The sequence below is a fragment of the Lygodium microphyllum genome, chromosome 19 (genome assembly GCF_053477565.2).
Source record: "Lygodium microphyllum isolate KBCC chromosome 19, Lygodium_microphyllum_v1.1.10, whole genome shotgun sequence".
Lineage (NCBI taxonomy): Eukaryota > Viridiplantae > Streptophyta > Polypodiopsida > Schizaeales > Lygodiaceae > Lygodium > Lygodium microphyllum.
In genome coordinates this window covers 67,601,963-67,625,012 of record NC_141153.1, presented here as the reverse complement: position 1 = coordinate 67,625,012, position 23,050 = coordinate 67,601,963, and the positions used below count along the sequence as shown (strand labels likewise).

Below are 23,050 nucleotides of genomic sequence, written 5' to 3'. Positions count from 1 at the left end.
AAACAAGAAATAGTAGATGAGAGATAAAAGAATAATTGTTTTCTAAAATAAAAGTCAATGTGTCGGCAAACAAAATACAAGGGACCAAGTTGAAAAGGATGTTAGTTGACGTGTTCGTCGTGGCAAGCATGAAGAGGCAGTGTGCTGGTTGGGTTAAAATTGACGAACAGTGAGGTGGCAAGTCCAAGCCTCTCAGCTGGTTGAAAGTGGCAATTGGATGCAGTATACATGTCTATTGGTCACGTCACAAGGTAGGAGTGACCAGGGTGGCGGTAGCTCAACACAAGGGTAGGTGTGTCAAAAGTCAAAACTAGGAGTGGCAATACGTGGGACCATTGACAGCTGAGATAGACCGCATTGCATGTTGAGAAACATTATAGCAATGACTCTTTTGGTTGCAGGCAGCACTATTAAACAATTCGACGGCCACAGGAGGTGACAGATTCAAACTATGCTGGCATACTTCAACAGGTGTGTCTTAGGTGGTGATGAGCAATCTCAATATGAGCAACGACTATTGTGGCACAAAGGGGTTGGCTAACTATGTTTGGCAATGGATGGCGGGCAAAGATGGCAGCATGGAGTGTAATCGCCAATAAAGAAAATAGAGCTAGTGTAAGGGCAATGGCTTGAGGGCACTAGGACAAGGTGTGATGCTCAATGGCAATAGTTACGAAGGTGGTTGTGAGCAATGGCGATGGAGGTAAGCCGCTCCAATACCATTGTTGGCCCATGTGTGGAGTAATTGCACGATTAGTTTTTAAAAAAATAAATGAGAAGGAGAGAATTAATTGATGCACAACACCACTCAATGACAAATGAGAAGCGATGTATTAATGAGTGAGAGGATACAATGCTCAAGACAATTACAATGAAAATGCCACACTTATGTGCTAATGACACACAAAATGTCCTTTTATAATAAAATGAAACCCCAAACAGCGTGATTGTCATAGGAAACCCTAACCCTAGTGTTACTTAGTGCCTAGGACACTACGGGGAACAACTATATTAGTTTAAATGCCTAGAGAGTCCAGATCATGGATCAAAGGGTATCAATGCGTAGCCCATGAGATGACCTACATTTGAGACCACAAGCTCTCTTGTCACACAGTTAAAAATATGACAGAGTTATACTTCCAGACTTTACATGCGCATGCAAAGTCTCTCAACGATGATCTATGATGGCCATGGAGTGGTAGCTCCTAATGCCCCAATGGTTGATGCATGTCTAAGAAATTGATGGTGCTAGTAGCATCCCATACCCTATTTGAGATGAAAGCAAACCCATTAGGTGCAGACCGTCATGGTCCCTTGAGTGAACAATTGTGTGCATCCCATTGAAGCTTGTGCAAAAGAGTAAATTGATGCTCTAATATGAATGAAATGTCCACTTAGGATCCAACTTGGGAGCAAGAGACACAAGCCATACCCACTACATAGAGACCATATGGAAATGGATATTAGACTCCCCTCTCAACTGTAGAACCAAACAAGCTCACCCCAAACTTGGGACTAGCAGGGTACTGCACCACATTTGTGTCCTAAGGGACTACATCCCATACCACCAACTCACACCGTCCCAATGTGCAAACATGACAACCATTAGACAAAAAGTGCAAGCAGGGTGATCACACAATGAATCTACCCAAGCGAGCCTTGAGTCCCATTTGTAGGATTCAATAGCCCTAACCCATGAGTGTCCTTAGCGCATTTGCATTAAGTCACTCACGACCAAGTTGTGACCTATGTTGTAGCTCCCATCTTGTATGTCCAATAATGTTATTAGTAAAACATCCACCTAGGATCTAACTTGCACTCAAGACACAACATAAGTTGTGCCTGCAAAGACCATAAAGGAATGGACATCATAGTCACCTCCATATCATAGAGCCAAAAAGGCTCACCTCAAAGTATTGGTCAAGAAGCATATTGGGCCACAATTGTGTCCCAAGATTTGGCATCCCATGCCGATCAGTGATCACACATTGAATGTGCACAAGTGGACCTCAAGTCCTATATATAGGACTTCAGTCTTAGTTGCTCTAACCCTAATGCCCTTAGTGTGTTACGATTAAGTGACCCATGACCTGAGGCTGTGACTGATACTGCAGGTGCCCATCCTAAATGTATGTAACACTTGGGGTGGAGGACACATCTTTCATGTGGCAAGTTGTCCACACAAGTTACTTCCCCAAATAGCAAGCCAAGTCCACAATAGAGTGTTGGAGGGCCTGAGCGACTGATCACCAATGAATCTACCCAAGCGAGCCTTGAGTCCCATTTGTAGGATTCAATAGCCCTAACCCATGAGTGTCCTTAGCGCATTTGCATTAAGTCACTCACGACCAAGTTGTGACCTATGTTGTAGCTCCCATCTTGTATGTCCAATAATGTTATTAGTAAAACATCCACCTAGGATCTAACTTGCACTCAAGACACAACATAAGTTGTGCCTGCAAAGACCATAAAGGAATGGACATCATAGTCACCTCCATATCATAGAGCCAAAAAGGCTCACCTCAAAGTATTGGTCAAGAAGCATATTGGGCCACAATTGTGTCCCAAGATTTGGCATCCCATGCCGATCAGTGATCACACATTGAATGTGCACAAGTGGACCTCAAGTCCTATATATAGGACTTCAGTCTTAGTTGCTCTAACCCTAATGCCCTTAGTGTGTTACGATTAAGTGACCCATGACCTGAGGCTGTGACTGATACTGCAGGTGCCCATCCTAAATGTATGTAACACTTGGGGTGGAGGACACATCTTTCATGTGGCAAGTTGTCCACACAAGTTACTTCCCCAAATAGCAAGCCAAGTCCACAATAGAGTGTTGGAGGGCCTGAGCGACGGACAGTCATCGACACACTTCTTGAACATAGATTGGTCTTTTTGCTGAAGGATACATCTTGTTGGGGTGACTGTGACGAGCACAGAGTGGGTCTTTCTTTCACAGTGGAGAACAGCAAACTTAGGAGTGAGGACTCCGATCAACTAGAGTTCATGGGATGTTTTTTTAGAGGATCAGAATAGTGCCATCCCTTGGCATTGAAGCACTTGGATTAAGTGATTTTCAGGATGAGGTGCCCATAATGCTTGTCTATGGCTCTGCATTTGTATAAACTTTAGTGACGAGGTGTCCATATCACTTGTCTGTGACTGTACATTTGTAAGAGCTTTGGTGCTTTCCTATTAAAAGATTTATCATTATGAAGTAAAGTTTCTTTCCTCAAACCAACCTGTCTACCTGGACGCCAACCATGTGTGCTCCACGTGAATGTTCATTCCTATTCTGCAAAGCCTTTTAAGTTTTTTGTATAAGCTCTACTGATGAGGTGTCCATATTACTGTCTATGGCTCTAGATTTGTATGAGTTTTGGTGCTCTCCTGTTATTTAATTGATTTATTAAGATGAAATTAATTCTCTCCTCAAACAAAGCTGTCTACCGGGATGCCAACCATGTACGCTCCTTGTACTTGTGTAAGTTGTGTGTTCTATCGTGAACATTTTGTTTTTCTTGTAAGTTATGCCAGCCTGTGAGGTCGACATTGGCAACCTTGTATCTCTGCTGGTTTTAGTTGGACCAGTTCTGCCCACGGGCTGGATAGATTGCTTGGCACTTAAGTGTTTGGGTATCAACCATTATGAGTGAAAACAAGTAGAGAAGTGGTCATCTACAGGTTCTGCATAGTTCTTTTTTACCCAGAGAAAAATAAAATTCTATTAACACACCTCAGAACAAACTGTCCCAAGGCAAAAACCCAATTACAAAGCAGCCCTGTGAGGGACTTCCATATCAAGAATTATCTAACAAGGGGAAGTCTGTTACAAAGCTTGAGTGAATAGCCAGTTGGAAGGTCTATAATGCCAAACTATGTGGGTCTGGAAGAGGAAAAATGTGCAAGGATCCCATGTCCTGAGAAAAGCATCTCTCCTCTTCCTCATAGTCTCTGAGCCACCCTATATTCTCTCCCATCTCCCACGAAGAGTATGCACAGTCTTCTCTGTCCAGATCTTGGAAAGAGTCTCTGCAGTAGATATGTCCAATAAATCAATAGCCTCCAGCTACATCTAGCTGTCGATATGTACCAAGCTATGAGCTCCCATCTGTGACTGTGTCCCTGAGTCCATATCTATGAGAAATCTGGCATGAAAGTCCTACTCACAAGCTGTCCTGAGATGAGATAAGCCAGACACCCCTGTATATCCTCATATCCACAAGCTGGGCCTCTGTCAGTGACCCATGCAACTATCTCCCACATAGCAATCATAGAATCTATAGTGCCAAGAACACCATCCTAAGGGCTCTCCTTTGGACCTCCTGAGCCAGTGGCCAATCCCATAAGCAATGCCTCTAAGTCTCCTCATGTTGCCCACATCTAGCACAAGGAATAGGTTCTCTACCATACCCAAGCTAAACTCCTATATGCTAGTAACCAAAGAAAGAGTGAAACCTTTCTTGGTCTAAAGTTGTCCTCCAATCTTCTCTAGAAGTCTACCAAGGCTGTGATATACCCTGCGTAGCCCAGTGCTCAGCTGCAACTTGCACTGCTCAGTCCTGCTCGTTTGTATTCTCCTCCCCAACCTAGTGGTATAGCCAAAGAAGGGGACATCCCGAGGCGTCTTTGCAACTGCATCTCTCCATACCCACTTCCTAGGATTCCACTGAAGCCTCTGTAGGAACCTCTTCCTATATGCCCAATGTTTCCATCCATCTTCCTTGCAAGTTTGAGGGTTTGGGTCTAAGTACCAAATTCTATCACAATGAGCCACAACTCTAATCCTTTACCGAGAGCATCCTGTGAACTCTAACTGATCCAAATGCTCTCGCCTAAGTTTTCCATCCATCTCTACTGAAAACGTAAACACACTATCCCCACTGGTGGCTACCATTGCAAGAAGGATCTCTCCTCTGGTAAAGAGCCCTATCCATGTCTGATCTGTCATTGTGTCATTCCTCCATTCAAGGGATACCACCTCCATGATGTTCTCCATTATGACTATGGTCCCCTTGATGCCTCAAAGTCTCTGTCTTTGTATATGGGCCGGCAGCTCCAGAAAGGCAAACCACTCCCCCACTATAGAAGCTACCTGTGCAGAGAACCTCCCCCAAGATAGGAGGGTTCTCTCTCCAATGGTGTGAGTAGCCAATTAAAAAGAAGTGCCCATCTCAACTTCTCTTCAACACTCGCTAGGTCAATTTGATGAAGTCCTGTAGATACTAATCTCCATGCATGTATAATAGATGTAGCAACTCTGACCTCAAAACTGTTCCCATGTCCTATAGTTGGATGTGCTGAAATATCTAGTGTGTGCGAGGCTGCCATGGCCCTACATGAGCGGGAACAACCCTCTCTAATCTCCATAATAGTAGCCTCTTCCATGGCTCCTCACCCGGAAGAAGGCCGCTCACAATGAGCGTTACCAACGGTGCTCTACTCTAACTATCTAGGTTAACCCCCAAACCACCCTTGGATTGAGGCTAGATGATAACATCCCAAGCTACCTTAGCCCTCGCAGGACGACCATATCCACCTAACCAAATGAAATTCCCAATTAGCCACTTCACTTGGCCAATGCATGACCTAGAGAAGGCTCAACAAGAAGTTATGTACCACATGGTGGCTAAAAGAACCTAATTTGCAACTACCACCCTGTCTACTAGTGATAGTCTGGCTATGCTCCAATACAGTAGCTTTTGTCTTATGCTAAGTAATAAGGGTGCCAGCTGCTACTTTGAAGAAATATCAATGCCTACATGGCAGCCCAAGTATCTCACAGAAGTGCCACGAGGGACCCAAGTGAACATGTGGTTTCTAGTCTATTTGGAGAGTATTGCAAACACAGAATCCATAGCATTTGTGTCAGTTAATAAGAGCTCCTAATGGTCTGCCAGAGACCATCGTAGCTACAAAGGCCCTAAAATTCTCCTCATCCCCATCCAGGCAAACAGATGTGTCATTTGCAAACTCTACATCCAGCAACTTCTCAAACTTTGGAATGGGAAGTCTGATGCCTCAAATACTTGTATTCCTATCCCTCAAGAAGGAGCTCATAGTCTCTGCAACAAATAAGAAAAGGAGGGGTGCAAGGGGGCATCCTTGTCTCATTGACCTCTAAATATTGAATTTGGCACCTTCGGTCCCACCAATGAGGACCTGGCTGTGAGCTAATGAATAAAGAGCTGATACACCTCTGATCCACTACTCTAGGAATCCCATCCTCAACATGGTGCCCTCTAGAAAGAATTGGGTCTACATCTGGAGGTATATTATTTTCAGCATTCATTTGCTGCTGTAAACCATTTTCAGCATGCTATTCATGCCATACAACACCTTCATTTTCATTTTCAGCACCTACATTTTCATAATCAGCAAGCCTATCTTGCTGTGCATGACCTCCTTGTGCTTCTATTTGCTTTCCATCATCATCTGGCTCAAAAAAAACCAGCTGATCATCAGTTTCAGCCTGTGGTACAGCACCTTGAGGCTCATTTTCTGAAGTAATGGGTGGCTGCAAACTCTAAAATTTCACCTTTCTCGGATCTTCATTAGAGGCTAAGGTGCCTTTCAGCAATTTTGCCTCATTAAAGACAACATTATGGCTGCAAATAATTTTCTTGGATTGAGGTAACCACACTCTGTAGCCAAATTCACCCTCATCACCATAGCCCATGAAAATGCCTTTGGTGGATTTTGGGTTAAGTTTGTTCCTCAGCTCATCCCTAACATGTACAAAACCATCACAACTAAATATGCGTAAATGGTCATATGAGGCCGATCTGCCAGACCAAACCTCCTTAGGGATGCCATTATTTAAGGACCTATTTGGAGAGCAATTGCAAATGTGAACCGCGTTTTTAAGGGCCATGCAAGTTACAAAAGGACTTGAATTCAGTCGATGTGAACTCACCCCCATTATCAGTTCTCAAGCATTTTAGCTTTCTACCTATTTGAGTTGTCACAAATGCATGAAAAGTTTTAAAAACAGCAAACATTTCACTTTTCTTTTTCAGCAAATACACCCAAATCTTCTTGGAACAATCATCAATAAAGGAGATAAAATATGCAGCACCACCCAATGATTTCACGGGCATACTACATACATCAAAATGCACTAAGTCCAAGACATTGGACTTACGAGAGACACCAGAGTAATTTATTCGCTTTCCAAACTGACACTCACTACAAAAATCAAGTTTAGAGCCTTTTCCATCAACCCTCTTCAGAGAGGTAAGGACATCATGTCCTTTTTGGCTCATATGGCCTAATCTCTTATGCCATAACTCCAAGTGGCTGCAAATTTCAGCAACTGCAAGAAACTTGCCATTCAAGGCTTTACAGTGCAAACAATACAGAAACTTGCCATTCAAGGCTTTACAATGCAAACAATACAAAGTGCCCTTCTTGGTTCCTTTTGCAATCAGCAATGAGTATGGAACCCTTTTTCACTTTCCACAAACATATAGTAAACTCTTTTTAATGCCAGGCACATATCTGGCATCTTTCAACACAAGCTCTTGACCATTGTCTAAAGACAAGTGTACAGTGTCAATCCCATCAATGCTGCAAGCATGGTTATTTCCAAGATACACCTTTCCATAACTGCCTGCATTGAACATAGCAAAACACTCCAAGCAAGGAGTTACATGGAAAGAGGCACCAGAGTCTACAATCCAAGTTTGAGTGACATCATCATCAACTATTAAGAGTGCATCAATCACATCAGCCTTGGTAATCTGCATATCTTGCATGTGACATACAAGGCCATCATAATCAATTGCACATAATACATCAGCCTTTGTATTTGAAAGCTCTTCTATGACCAGGCTAGAGTCCACATTGGCCTTCTCTTTGCCTTTGGTTGTCTCCGATGCATCTGTCTTTTCTTCCTTCTTTTTATCTCCTGCATTTTTCTCTCTCTCTTGTTCCTTCTTGTAATACTTGCAATCAGGTTTCTTGTGGCCCTTCGACCACAGTGATAGCAAGTAATGTCACTCTTATCTTTTCCTTTACTCTTGCTCTTATTTCTGTGTCCTGCATTTGTATTTTTCTTTTCAGCCCTGCCTCTTACATTATAAGCTGAGTTGTTGCCTTCTTCACTAGATATACGTCTAATTTCTTCATTCAAGATAGAACCCCTCACCCCATCATATGAGAGATTGGGATTATTGCTGAGTGAAACCACCAAGGTTTCCCACGAGTCCGGCAGTGTCATGATAAAAAAGATTGCCCTCAATTTATCATCAAAGGCCAAGTTTGCATCTTTGAGCTAATTTAGAATCCCTGTAAATGCACTCAAGTACTCAGCTGCAGGCTTTGACTCATCGAGTCGCATATTCACCAACTTGCACATTAAATGCACTTGATTAACAGGTGTGGTGATCTCATAAGTAGTTTTCAGCTTCTCTTATATTGCATAACCTGTGTCTTTTTTTTTTTGCAAGTAAAATATGGCTGATTATATTACTCAAAAAACTGATTACAACAGAGTGCTCATGCTCAACAAACTAGCTGGAGCTGATGCAAAGTCACTAATACATCATGTATACAAGCCTCTCAAGGTGGTCTGGGAGGATAGGGGCAAGTGTATATCGCCAATTGGGGCTGCCTGCCTGCATCACGAAGAATAGACCCTAACCGCCCCAAGTGCGCATGAAGTGACCTCGGAGCTCCTGATGAGACCTGGACTCGCCGTGCACTTGGTCTCATCGGCCGTGGAGGGAGTGGATAATGGAGATCCAGAGAGCTTTGCTAAGGTCGCATGTGCTGAAAGTCTCTCTCCGTCGAAGGCCTCTTGACACAGCGCCTTCCAGATATGCCATCCAATAAGACTATCTATGATCTCCTATACCTTCGAGCAGTTTGTTGTGGACTCCAGCAACTGGCGGATGGGTAGAGCCTCCAAACCGACCACTGCGCACAATCTTGCCTCGATAATGAATATCGTGTCTTGCATCTCGGCCTCATACAAAAGGTGACGGCGCTAGCTAACTGCCTACCAACAAAAAGCTCTCCATGAGATATATTCAAGGCTGGGTGTTATACGGCGAAGGATGCGGCATGTTCCTCTCCACACGACCTGCGCCTCCTCACATGACCAAAGGCAGTGCTTTGGGGTTTCCAGAAGCTGTTGTATACAACGCTTACAATCTCCCTCCTGCATCTGGGCAAGCCAACTTCCCATCGCCAAGCCTCCATGTGCCACCAGCCATAAGAAGTACGACACCCTCCTCGGCCTCCAGCTATCCCATAGGCGGCTCCAGAAGGTCCGTCGGAAGGGCTCTATGATGCTATGCTCCACCCAGTGTCTCTGCTACATGACAGTGCCCAGTCCATCTCCTCCTGCATCAGTACATGTCTGCTTATCCTGGCAATGTACTCTAGGAACCTGGGTGGCTTCTTGGCGACCGCAGAGGCCGGCCATAGCCACTCTCCTGGATCTCACTCCAACTCATCAAGTGGTCTGCCCTCGTACATCCAAAGGCACCACTCCTTGAGCTCCTTCCAAAAAACATAGGGGTTCAGTTGCCATGTCTTCCCTTGAAGGCCCACCACCCAAATCCTCCTCCACGAAAGGGCGGCACTCCCCTCAGCTTGCTGCCCTCTGTCAAGGGCCAGACGTCCCATCTCCTGAACGATGAAGAAAGTCCCTTGCGGGGCGCCACCCACTCTACCTGCCACCTGAAGGGGGATACCTGCTGGCGAAAACCTAGCTACCCATACCTCCCCGAGTTCTATCGGCTCACGTATCAGGGGAGCAAGCCACTCCGGAGGTATTGTTGTGTCTATCTCCCTTTTTCTCACCTCCACTCCTCTCTGGCAGCCTAATACTTGCTGCAACACCTTCTTGTCTGCCATCTTGTACACCTCCCGCCATGTCCTGATGGTACGGGCCGAGCCGGCCTTCCACCCAATCCACTAGATGTGGGGGCGTTTACCTATCTGTGCCCCTTCCCGATCTTTGGCCTGGGGGTTCCAGATCACCGACTGACAGTCTATTTCCTCCTAACAGCCTAGGGGCCTCTGGAGTAGGGCCTCTTGGAGGCCCTGCCACATGTGGAGTAAGATGCGAAGAAAAGGTGATCTGGGAGGGGTGATCTAGGCAGATGTGAACATCCATCTCAGGGACAACCTCCATTCCCCGCCAAGCCTCGGTCTACAGTCCTGAAGGCCCTCCTGCAATAGAACCTTCCAGGTCTGTCCGCCTGGTTTGAGACCACGGACAACTAGCTTGCCCAAGAGGGCCATACTCTGATACTCTGGGTTGATGATTCCAAGCCCTCCCTTTGACCTATGTCGTATGATGGTCGCCCACGCCACCTTGGCCCTGGAATCCCTAGAACCATCAGACCCTGACCAAAGGAAGCTCCGCACTAGACGGCGAAGCTGCACACACGATGAGGAAAAGCACCAACACGAAGCGATGTACCAGGCCATCGCTAGGAGGACTTGGTTAACCACCAGGGCTCGTCCGGCTAGTGAGAGACGAACCATGCTCTAGTAGGTCAATTTCCTCCGAATAGAATCCAGGACAATAAGAAACTCCTGGGCAGGAGTGATGTCGAGTCCCACCTGAAATCCTAGGTACCAGACGGTCTGCCCTCTGCTCACCCATCTCTGAATCCCAGGTGAACACCCCACTCCGTGTTGGAGTGCAGGTCTGTGAGGAAACCAACAGACTTTCGCCAGTTGATTTTTGCTCTTGCTGCAGAGCAGAACATGTCAAGAGCCAGCCTTACTCTCTCCAGCATCAACTCATCGTCCTCTATGTAGAGGGTTGTCTCATCTACGTACTCTCAGTCTAGCAACTCAATCTCCTCTCTCACTGGAAGTTGGAGGCCGCGTAATCCACTCACGTGACCTGAGGAAGTGAGACATCGCCTCTGTGAAGAGTAGAAATACGTATGGGGCCAGGGGGCAGCCCTATCGAACCGACCTCTCCAGCCAAAACTTCTCCTCTCGACTTCCACCTATGAGCACCCTGCTGGTGGCCGATCTGTACAGGGCAGAGACCCCACGAGTCCAAGCCTGGGGAATCCCAACCTCACCATGGTGCCCTCTAGGAAATCCCAATCCACCGTGTTATAAGCTTTCTCGAAATCCAAGAGTAGTACGACTTGTCTCTGCCCACTGTGTTGAGCCCACTCTGTCGCCTCAAAGAAGGTAAATACATTGTCAAGGATGCTTCTATCCTGGACAAAGCCTGTCTGTGTGTCATGGATGATATCTAGAAGCACGGGGCGTAGTCGCCTACCAATCATCTTTGCCAGTGCCTTATAGGCCACTGGCAATAAGGTGATCGATCTCCACTGGGAGAGCTCCAACCGGTCTCCCCCTTTGGGGAGAAGACTGATGAGGCTTGTGAGAGACTCCCTGGCATCTGTCCTGAAGTGAAAATCTCTTGGAAGGCCCTCAGTAGGGGGTCGTTCATCACTTCCCAGTAGGTAGTGAAGAAGGCCTTTGAGAGGCCATCCTCCCCTGGGCATTTTTGCCCATCCTGTGTATGGAAAGCCTCCTCTAATTCCTTCTCCGTGAAGGGGGCTAGGAGGGAGTGTCCCATCTCCTCTGTGACGAGGGATGGGATGTGATCCCATACCTGCTGTCTACATCTCTATCTCTCTAGCTGAAACTATCTCCTGCTGGAAAAGGCTCATGTAATAGTCAGTGGCAATCTCCATCACCTCGTCTGGGCTAGAACGGGTCCTCCCATACTGATCCCAAAGGCTGCGTATCTGCTCTCCAGTGGTGCGGGGCTGATGCACCTAGAAGAACTCCTTGCACATCGTGTCCCCCTTCCGCGCCCAGAAGGCTGTTGAGGTTCGGAATGAGAACTCTGAGCGCCGGTCTTCTAGGCCAGCAATGGCTGCTCGCGCACGCACCTCCTACGCGTGGAGGGTGGGATCCCTTGATGCCTCTTGCAATAATCTCTGCGTGGCTGCAAGGTCCCGCTGGAGTGCTCTCTCTTCCTTCCAATAGGGTTGCCTGGTCTGTATGGCTGCCTCTTAGCAGATTCTGCTCGACTCGGCTAGGACCTCTGCAACCTCCTCTGCTATCCGGTCCCTCTTGTCCCACTCTCTGGTCCAAATCTGCTCTATCTGTCTGGTCACCTCCTCCCTGCTATAGATCGAGTCGGGGATCCCACAGGATCGTGTGTCTAGGGCAGATGCTAGGGGGTCAAGCGTCAAGAGAACCCGGGAATGATCGAACAACATGGTGCTTGCCAACTACTCAATTTGGCCTCCATGAGAGCCACCCCACTCTCCCACATAAAACCTATCCAGCCGCTCTAGCAAGACTCCACCTAGCCGACTATGGGGACTTAGGCGGGGCAGTCTGTGGCGCAAGTGGAGGATGTGGGGGGCTGCGGTCCTGTCGGGTGAGACGGACAGAAGAGGGGCTGTGGAGTGCTCTGCTGAGGGAGCGTCACACGCCCACCTGCACCCTATTGACGAGGCCGGGTCTGATAGGCTGGCTGCGCCCCCCCTGCCGTCTCCCTCTCTGTCATCTCTGGGCCCAAGTAAAGCCGTCGGCGTCCACCTGTGGGCCTGTCGGCTAGGCCGCCTTGGCACTGAAATGTGTACGGAGGGGGGGGAGGAGAATGACAGCTGGGGGGGGGGGGGCAATGACACCCACACCCATCTTTATGTAAGCCCTTAATGTCTAAACCCTTAATGTCATCAGTGACACCCATCTTTATGTAAGACACATCCTTTTTATTCACTCTGGCCCAATCTGCATCAGACATTAGTGCGGGTTTATCTTCCTGCAAAGCATCCTCACAATCCTTTAGGAACAAAATGCCATGCATACAGTCTTTCCAAAGGTCAAAGCCATGACTATCAAACCATTTGATCTCCATCAAACTCTTGATGTCTGAACTGGAAGAAGTTGCAGCCATTTTATCACGAACACAAGAGTAAATGCCCCAATCTGCAAAAAACACAAGCTGTACCAGCAAAATGCACTGCTGTTCTTTCTCAATGAGAAGTAAATTTCTGTTGTTTGTACATGAACCAGCCAACAAACGGGCAAAAGATGCAGAAATTTACCAAATTCTGCGCAAATCCCCAAAATTTCAAGTCCAAATTTGCATGAATGTCAGTCAATCTGACCCAGCTGAGTAAAGCTTTGCCAATACATGAAAAGCCCCAAATTTCTAGGATCAAATGTCAAGAAATTTTGCCTAGAAGAGCGAAAATCCGACAAATTTGGTAAAATCCCCAAATTAATTTGGGTCACCTCTCACAATGTCTGCAATTTTTGACTCGGAATTTACTGTCAGACCTAGATGGGATCAAATCTAGGAAAAGCCACAAATTCTCTGGCTAGATTTGCATTAGTCACGCGACATGGCCTGACCGATGGCAGCCCAGCTGAACCCATCGCCACGCGCACCCATCTCATGCCCGTCGTGCCCACCTACGCCCTGCAGGCCGTTGTGACTGTCGCCTGCGTGAATCGTTGTGCTCGCTGGCGCTGCCTGCTCCATGCTGCGACTACTGCCTGCTGGTCGCCACACGCTCAGCACCTCAACTGACCTTGGTCCCGCCTGGTCCTTCACGTCGACCTGACAGCTGCACCCAGCTCTTGTCAGCTGATCCCGTCAGGTCAGACCAAACTTGTCAATCTTGGGAAGCATGCGGGACCTGAGGATACCAGTTGTTGGAAGCCATAGGGACGTAGCTCGAGCAGGAGTGAATGAGTGAGTGTGACGGCTTGAGAGAGTGAGCAAAGTGAAAGTACGAGACGATAAGAGTGTACCAACAATGTGTTGGTACACAAAGAATAAAATGTATTTATACTTAGGGCACATAAAGGGTGCGTTCACATGTACAATGTGCATGTGCTATACACGAAGGTTACCGGGCCTTTATATCCCAACATAGCATCAGGAGAGTGTCTGAGGCTGATCATTTTGGCTAGGATTTTGTACACTGTTCCAAGCAAACTGATTGGTCTCCACTGGGTGATCTCCAGTCTGTCTCCACTGCCTTTTGGGATGAGGTGAATCAATCCCTCTGACATCCTTTCCGGCATATCTCCTAATGCCATGATCTCTTGAAATGCTGCTAAAAGTCCTGTGCTGACCACGTCCCAATGGAGGATTCGATCAGTGTAATATGAAACTTTCAAATATGAGATTCAGAAGCAAAGCACTTCTAAAAATGTAAATAAAAATGTCAACAACTGTTAGGAGAGTCAAACCAAGTATTGGTTTTCTCATACAGCAAATTGGTCAGATTCAAATAGCTGCTGGCTTATAGATAAGCTGAAACTGCATAGCAGTAGATTAATAGGGCTGCATTAGTACATTTGTGGGAGAGACCTAGTTACACGAGCATTTGTTCACGTCATGAACACTAGAATTCTAAAAACCTGGACTGATACCATGTTCAAATTATGCAACAAGATACATCAAGATTACTGTTTGAATGCTACTTCTTCAGGATAATTCTTTTTCACCTGGGAGCTTCACCCAAAAGCACAAGGCTAGGACTTATTTATGATATAAACAAGCCTTCTAGAGCTATGGAAGGGTATAGGGAAAAGGATTATCTAAAAGCAGTAGTTGAGGCAAAGTTCTGGGAAATATGAGGATAAAGGGAGAACAAATTAAAGGCCTTTTAGACCTAACACCCTTTTGTGGGTTTAAAGATGGCATGGATTTTGATCATAATATTCTATGAACTACATGTTTTACACTGATATAGACTTCCTTTCTTCACAGTGATAAAATATAGTGGTCGCCTGTCTCATGCCTTGTTAGGTTTGCAAATCTTACATCACTAGCATTACTGTCCGTGGTGTCTGTGGTGCCTGCCCTTGGGCTGTTCTAGGTGGACTCTCCCATTGCCACTCTGATTTTGGCCTGTTATCATAGCATCCCCAATCCAGTGTGGCTCTTGCCCAAGGATCAAGGGTGATGTGTGTTAGGACGTGATTTAGATCATGAATCCTGTTAGCACATGAGTGTGCTTATGTTGACCTGAAGTGGCAATGGTGTGTTAAGGTACTCCTTTTTGCAGATGGGTTTGCTGAATGGCACTGGTTTATGCAGATTGATGTGGACATAGGTTCATCATCGGTAGCAAGGAGTATTATACAACTTGTTTTGGGACAAGTAACTAGCATTGTGGTAGACATGGCTGTTCTCATAGAGGTAAGCAATCTAGAGTTTTATTATCGTAATTAGATTTTGCAATTGTTCGAAAGCATAGGTGGCTGACAGGTCTCTTTGACAGGGAAAGGATGAAAAGGAGCTTCCAGAGTACCTCTTGGGCACAGTAAGGATCAATCGGATCCAGTTAGAAGCTGCAGCACCATATGCCTAAAATTACCAACTAGCACCATTCTTTCAATTTTTTTCAATTGTGCTATAGAAGTTCAACGATTTTTTGGGTTTAAGCCAATATTCTTTGAGCAGCATGTATACTGCATATAATCTTGATAATGTAATCTTGCAAAATGTATTTGAAGAGTCTTGGCGATTGGAAATCCAGTATTGTCCAAGAGGTGAAGTTGAAGAGTTCACCTCATTGAACTACTGAATCAGGAGCATCAACACGGAAAGCTTAGAGCTTAAAGATACATCAAACAAAGACGTAGCCATCAGAAAAGAGCTCCAACACAAAGAAATGGTTTGCTGATAAAGGGTTTGAATAAACTCACGCACGCCAATAACTATTAAATTCATGCGATGTATTTCCTCCTCGCCAAACAGTTTCCATACAATGTAGTCTGGGAGTCCCTTGCTTGTGCTAGCTTTCTTTTGTCCTGAGAAGATAAAATTTCTATTAATAAATCCCCTTGGACTGAAGCATGCCAATGCAATACAAAAAATGCAAAGCAGCTCTGTAAGGGTTTGGGAAATGTTTTTTTGTTTTCCTCCTAGAGCCAGAGTATGAACTGGTTTTTCCTGGTATGGGACCTGTTCCTTTCCCCTTGCTCTTGGTAGAATATAAGCTTCCTTCATCCTAGATCTGGTTCAGCTTTGTCAAAATGCACAGACCAGGAAAAAATGTCCTTCTAAGGTTTTCAAAATTTAATTGGTGCATTGCATTTCTAAACCATGGTCAAAGCATCTGAATACCCTTTGGCGGGACAGAAAATTACACTTCTCACTCCAGTTATCCATGCTACCAATGGTGACAAGAAGTGGTCCTGGAGTTTAAACAAGGATCACATGTCATTCCCTTTATGAAACTGATGACTTCAGACAAGCTAATTTGACACAAACCTATCAAGCAGGTTCAATTCTAAGGAATACCGCACATCATCACATTCCACTCACCTCGGTTTCATGCCACTTGCTTATGATTGTGACTGGTTATTGTTTCATGACCAGTAAGCCTTGAATTCCACTATGCTTGATTAATCCATGATTCTACTGTGCTTGATTAATCCATGATGGCACTATGCTTGATTATGCATATTCAAAATAAAAGCGCTTTAGCACGAAGAATCATTTTCCGAACCTTGTCTCATCATGACCAATGATCACCTTGGCAATTCCCATCTTTGAAGCTTTCTCATTAGTCCACAAAACTGAGCGAAGTCTTCCATAGTTGTCTATTAGGGCTCTGCGAGTCTGCTGGCTTTGGCGAGGACCTTTCATTCGAGAGTAGGAGTGAAAAATAGACGGAGAGCATTCCTTTAATATAGAAGAATTCTGATAACATCATGGAGATCATTACATAAAATACATTAACGACAGCACACTAACTCTGCAAGTGTAAAACGAAACGCCAGATAACTAGGGGTTATGAACTCCTAAAACGCTTGAAATCATTTCTAAGGTCTTTGAAAAACCTTACTAGTGTTTCTACAATAAGTTTTAGACAAATTCCCAGCACCGCATATCAAGCTAGGTGTGGTTGGCAGGCCCCTACCCCCAAGTACACCTAGCTAGGTACGAGGCGCCTCCCTTGCAATAGCCCATGATGTTGAACACTACAAGGAAAAACAAGGGAAAAGAGCTCCTTTCCCCACATCGCAAAATGAGATTCTTGTGCATAGCATGGTAATCTTGTCATCTATTTGAGCCAAGTGCTCATGTCTTCTTTCCACATGTCCTCACTTCAAATTTTTATTAGCCTTAATCATCAACAAGACATAATACTTCATTGGATAGTACATTTGACTTACACAAGTTATGCACCTCTTTTTTCCATGCTAGTAAAGAGACCCAACATTTAGAAGGTTGCAAAAAGGCTATTGTCCATCAGCCCACCCTACAAGTAAGCAAATTTCCATCACTAGTGAAAGAGGATAGTTCAATTGTAGATAAGAAGAAAACTTATCTTAGCATATACCCTTGAGCATTTGAATGTCTATGTCATGTGTCTAAAGCAATGAATTAAAAGCTATCAACTATTGCTAGTTTTGTGTATGAATGTGTCAATACATTGAATCATGTATCAATGTGCGTCACTAGGTGTACATGGAGTAATACATGTCAAATGAGGAATCATAACATCAGCATTGCCAAAGATGGAGAGTAAAAATAACAATAGTATTTAATATCAATTTCATGCAAAACTAATGAAGGCTTGTCCATTGTTATGGGATAAAAGAAAACTAAATACAAAGACTATGATGTTCAAGTGAGTAGGCAATCAAAATGTCTAAAGTATCAAAATCTTAAACCTTAAGAAAAGTAATTTGCCTCCATCTTAGTCACCCTACCACTTTATGCTTATTTAAGAGCTATTGTGTTAAACCATGTGTGGCCAATAGTGGAAGTGTCAAAATTTTAGATTTCGACAAAAGCATCTCTTCTCCACCTCAATTTCAAATACTCTTTCATCTCCCTTTCAGAGTATGGGTAATCTTCAAATCCCGGAGAGTCTTTGCAGCGGATATATCCAGTAGATCCACAATATCACTATTTATTGTTTAGATTAACCAAGCAATTATTTTAGTTATTAGATTTCATTTGTGGCAATGTCTCTAAGTCCACATTGGCTTTGAAAAGTTCAATATTGCAACCTTGCTTAAGTTTTGGCTTGAAATAAGATGGGCATGACTTCCTTGTGTATCTTAATATCAAGTTAGGAGTATGTGGCTCATGCAACCATTTTCTGTCACAATTATAGATTGCTAATCCATGAAACACCATTGTAATCACTTTTTTCCATGCCTCTTAGGTACTCAAGCAATTCCATATACAATGTTTGTGTCTCTTTTGGCTCATTTCAATCAACACAAGTGATTGGATCTCACCATAATTTATTAAGTGCCAACTATCAAAGCTCTTGTGCACTACTAATCATAAAAACAATGAAGTCTTTCTAGGTCTAGCTATCCTCCAAACTCCTTCAAAAGCAGGTAAGAAAGGTTATGTGGTGCCTTGTGCCATCCAATGTGCACTCATTGATGGCATCACTCTAATCTTGCTTATCCATATCATGTTCCCAATCTAGTTGTGTATGTAAAAAAGGGGACATTCTTGGGGACCTTTACAATGGGATTTGTCTCAAACCTTGTTTGCAAGATTTTGCTCTAATCTTTACGAGGTTTCCTTTATAGTCAATAACTCCAATCATCCATCATGTAAGTCATACACTTCAAGTCCAAATAACAAGTCATGTCATAATGATCCACAATATTAATCTTGTATTGATAGCATTTTGAAACTTTGATTAATTCAAATCCTCTCTTGAGTCTATTATCCTCATATATTAAAATAGTTAAGTCTCTCTCTATCTAGTCATAGTGACTGTTGCAACAAGAATGTCTCTTTTGCTAAAGAGCCCAATTCATATTTGAGAGGTATTTGTATCAATCCTCCACATTGTGGGAATCCTCACCTTAATACTCTATTGTGTCACCAGTCTCTCTGATGTTATAGAGACTCTATTTCTATGTGATAGAGTGTCTAGCTCTACAAAGGCAAGCCACTCCCCCATTGTAGGAGTAACTCTACAAAGGGAACTTTCCCCTATGGAGTGTAGTGAGCTTACCTTGATGCCCGATCGAGTACCCTCCTCTCTCGTGCACATTGGTAGTTTTACGATCCTTGATACAAGCTTGAGCAACCTCAATCTCTCTCCGTCAAGCTTCATCCTCCATAGCCGCGCAAGACAAGAGAAGAGAAGAAGATGAAAAGAGGAGATTGAGAGTTTTTTCTCCTCGATCCCTCACTCACACACACTTATTCTCTCACTCTCTCACACTCCCTCACTCAAGCGCACACAAGAAGGCAAGAAGAAGAGAAGAAGAATAAGCTTTTTGCCACACACCAAGAATGAGAGTTTCCATTAACTTTTTGGCTTATATATATGTCCTCTTTCCCTTGGGGGGTCATTCCCTTTTGACACTGTGGGTCGTAGCCTAGACCCTTTTTCCCTTTGCCCTAACTTCTTAGCTTAGTCCTACCGCCCGTTCATGGTTACAAATTGCACAAGAGGGAGCCTAGCGCTCTTTTGCAAAGATTTTGGCTATGCCTTTATACTTAAAGGTGCACCTTCTTGCTTTTGGCTTTTTTGCAGCTTCCATGGTTGCGCCTTGGACTCTTGGTGGTTGTTCCTATGATTTTAGATTTTTTTCGAGTCCGCTCTCTTGTAAGGCGCCTTTTCCTTTTTTTTGCCTTGCGTTTTTTTCTTGATACCTCTTTTTCCACTTCCTTTGCTTTGCAGTAAACATATATCCTTTTTTATGGTGTGGCCTCTTTATTATAATTAATTGGCTAAAGAGGAGATTGCATCATTCTTCTCTTCAATGATGCAAGGGAAAATCTACTAAAGTCCCACAAACACTAATTTGGAAGCTTGAATGGTAGTAGTAAATTAGATCTTAGATCTTTTGCCAAGCCTTCTAGCTTGAATCATATAATGAATAATAGGCAACCATTGCTCTTCATTAGTAAGGCAACATTAGTAAAACAATATATTCAAATCTCCAAAATAAAATCTTTTTCTTGACTCCTAAAATAAGACTTTTGACATTCAGCTTCACAAACAAAGCTTTACTCTGATTGTTTGGGTCTATGATCCTCAAACTATCCACAATCTAGGTTAAACAATAATATTTCAAGCTACTTAAGCCCTCATTGGACATCCATCTAGCCTTGATCAATCAAATTCTTGATGAGGCACTTCACTTGCCAATGTATAATCTAGAGAAAGCCCAACAATAAATAATATACCACATGCAATGAGGTTTGCCTAATGGTCAAGAATAAGTTTGCTAGTTGTTTTTATGAGTTAATGTTAATACCAACATCTTAACAAAGGTATCTTAGTGATATGTGAGGGATCCAATTTTAACTCTCATATGGTCTATGTAGTTTGGTTATTAAGTATCACAACTCTAAATTCAATAGGCTTGTACAATCTATAAGAGTTCATGAGGCTCTATATTAAGTCTCCATAGCTACTATAAAGACTTTGAAGTTCCTCTCATTTCCATCTAAAGGCATAGATGTGTCATGTAAACTCTAAGGTCAAAAGCCCTTCAAACTTTGGGATGGGTAGCCTAATATAATAAGTACTTGTAGATCTATCCCTTTGATAAGAGCTCATGGCCCACAGAAATAGGGGATAGGCTCACCCTATTGACCTAAAAATGTTAAATTTCTCATCTCTAGAACTATCAATCAAGACTTGGCTATGAGCTTAGAAATAGAGGCCACTACACCTCTAACCCATTTATCTGGAAAACCCATTCAATCAACTCTATCTCATAAGACTTCTTGAAGTTGTAAAGTAGTATAGTAAGATGCTAACATTCCTTATCCATTTGATTGAAATAAATAACTTATCTCCTAGAGCATGCAAGAGTTATGGATTCTCAAAAGGTAAGAACATTGTTTAGGATACTTAGCTCATGTGATCAAACCATGCTTGAGTAGCTTGTATGATATTTGGTATGAGAAGAGATAATTTGAGATTAAAATTTTTTTGGCAAGAATCTTATATATAGTTCCAATAAAAACAATTGATCTTCAATGAATGATCTTCAATATTACTCTGCTACCTTTCAACATGAGGTGAATCAATCCCTCAAACAACCTTTTTGGTATCTCTTGATACCAGAATCTCCTTGAATGCTCTAAGAAGCCTTATGATAATGAAATGCTAGTAGCTTAGAAAACAACACCTTCTCCAATCCATCATTCTTGGGCACTTGCCCAAGGCAAGGCTAGTAAAGCATCCCCAAGCTCCTCCTTTCAAAAGGGGGCCATCATTTGTCTACTCTTACTCTCAACGACTACTCTTTGAGTGATCTACCAAACAATCCAATCTCTCATAAACTCTAGTTGTTGAGCCTAGTAGAGTGACATAATACTCAATGGCCACTTGCCCTAAGTCGTGAAGCCCTTGGGCTAAAGATCCATTTTTTATTTTCATTCTCTTAATTCCCTATCCAAAATGCCTATGGCTTGTAGTGCAGGAAAAACCATATTCACTATCTCCTGCTTATGTCAAAAGAGCTCCCATATGATACACATACTCTAATTTGGATTAATTTTATCTCCAATTTGGTGGCATACATCCTCTTGGACACTCACCTACATCTTTGGTGCCCTCCCTCCTCTCTTTGACTTGTTACCAAAGAACCTTTACTAGTCCCCCTCTTTCTTGAAGAGGTTCTCTCTCTTGTTTTGGCCTTTCTTTATTAATAAAGAAAGGGCTTTATGTATATACCTATACAAATCCCTAGCCATCCTACCAATTGAGAAGTTCTACCAATTGCCTCTTTGAGATCCTTGTAATAATTGTGGCTAGGAATTTTGACATAGTGTTTTTGCTTTGAGTTTGTCCAAAAACAAGAGGTGTATTTGTGCATGATCAAATAGAGTGGCACCAAAAGAATGTCCTCTCTCTCTCTCTCTCAAATTAAAGAGATACTATTAATTTACCAAAACCCCTACTCTAGAAGATAAAATCCTCTCGAGTTGTGTGTTCCTCTCCTCCAATCATGCCAATGCATTTTCCCCTCCTATCCTCCAAGACCTCTACCATATTTAAATCCCCTTTGACTATCTAGTGTTCAAGTTGAGACACTCCCTAAGTGAGAATGATCCAAAAATTTTCACTTTCCCATTGATCATTTGGAACGTGAATAAAAAGAAGTGCCTTTTCTATTCTCACGAACACCTAGAAGGCCCTTCCTATGACTAGAATGCCCTAGACTTGAGCAAGATGTAGCTATTTTTGGTGATAAAATATACACCCCTACTTGAATCTCTATGGCACTGAGTGCTAGAGCCTAGGAAGTGAAGCTCCACCCTAGCAACAGTAATCACCTACAACAAGATATACTCTCTTTGAAGAGGTAATGCTTGTGTAATATAAGAAAGTACATTTACCATTCAATTAGCTCTTTGATGTGTCAAGGGATAGTCCATTACAAGGTGGCCTACCATCTTGTAGACAAAACAATGCCCCAGGAGGCTAGTGTACATACCATTTGAGCATCAATTCACATGGCCTATGGAAACCAGATATCCCACTTAAATATCCCAATTTGATTCTCCATTCACAATAAGTTTTTTGCACAATATGATGTGGTCGTAGTCTCAATTTCAGACATAATCTTCCCTCTAGTTGAGTATGGTATTCTTGGCTTCTTCTATCACTATTGGGTGGTCCTTAGTGTAATGCAACCTCCCTAAAGCTTATTGCAACTAGTTGAGGGCGCGAGCTCGCTCAAAGCCCAATGTCAGAGATGCAAATGTGGCCTAGGGTTTTAAGATCATAAATTGGAGTACATCTAAATGCAATGCTTCAAGTAGGGTTGTCCAAGGCACTTTGGCTTGAAGTGAGGTCCTTTGACAAAATCATGGGATTTATAAGGTTCACATGAGCTTTTCTTTGTAGTTTCAATTACACAAGGATTCTAGCTCTTGATAGAATCCCTTTCACATTTGATAATGTGATTGTAACAAGCTCATGTGCTCAAAGGTCCCCAAGTAGGTGAAAGGCACTCTAGTTGCTCTCAAGCTATTTTTGCTCGAAGGGGTTCAAGTGAGGATGTGCTATGTGCTCATTTGTTCTATCCCTCATATTCAAGTTGTTATTAGTCTTCTCCTAAGTGT

At 43.5% G+C, this 23,050-nt stretch overlaps 1 protein-coding gene across 6 annotated transcripts in view; it reads left to right on the top strand.

Annotated features, from left to right (window-relative positions):
* LOC148019980 (ENHANCED DISEASE RESISTANCE protein (DUF1336)) overlaps positions 1–16,262 on the top strand; it is a 218,773-nt gene extending 202,511 nt beyond the window's left edge. For 4 of the 6 annotated variants that reach the window (XM_087700217.1, XM_087700218.1, XM_087700214.1 and 1 more), the window contains 2 exons: positions 15,068–15,169; positions 15,252–16,259. In XM_087700217.1, coding sequence (XP_087556343.1) covers positions 15,068–15,169; positions 15,252–15,341 — 192 coding nt within the window. In that variant the 3' untranslated portion in view covers positions 15,342–16,259. Of the gene's footprint in view, positions 1–15,067; positions 15,170–15,251 lie in introns of all 6 variants that reach the window. The other 2 variants (XM_087700219.1, XM_087700215.1) reach the window with 2 other exon arrangements.
* The last annotated feature ends 6,788 nt before the right edge of the window (positions 16,263–23,050 follow it).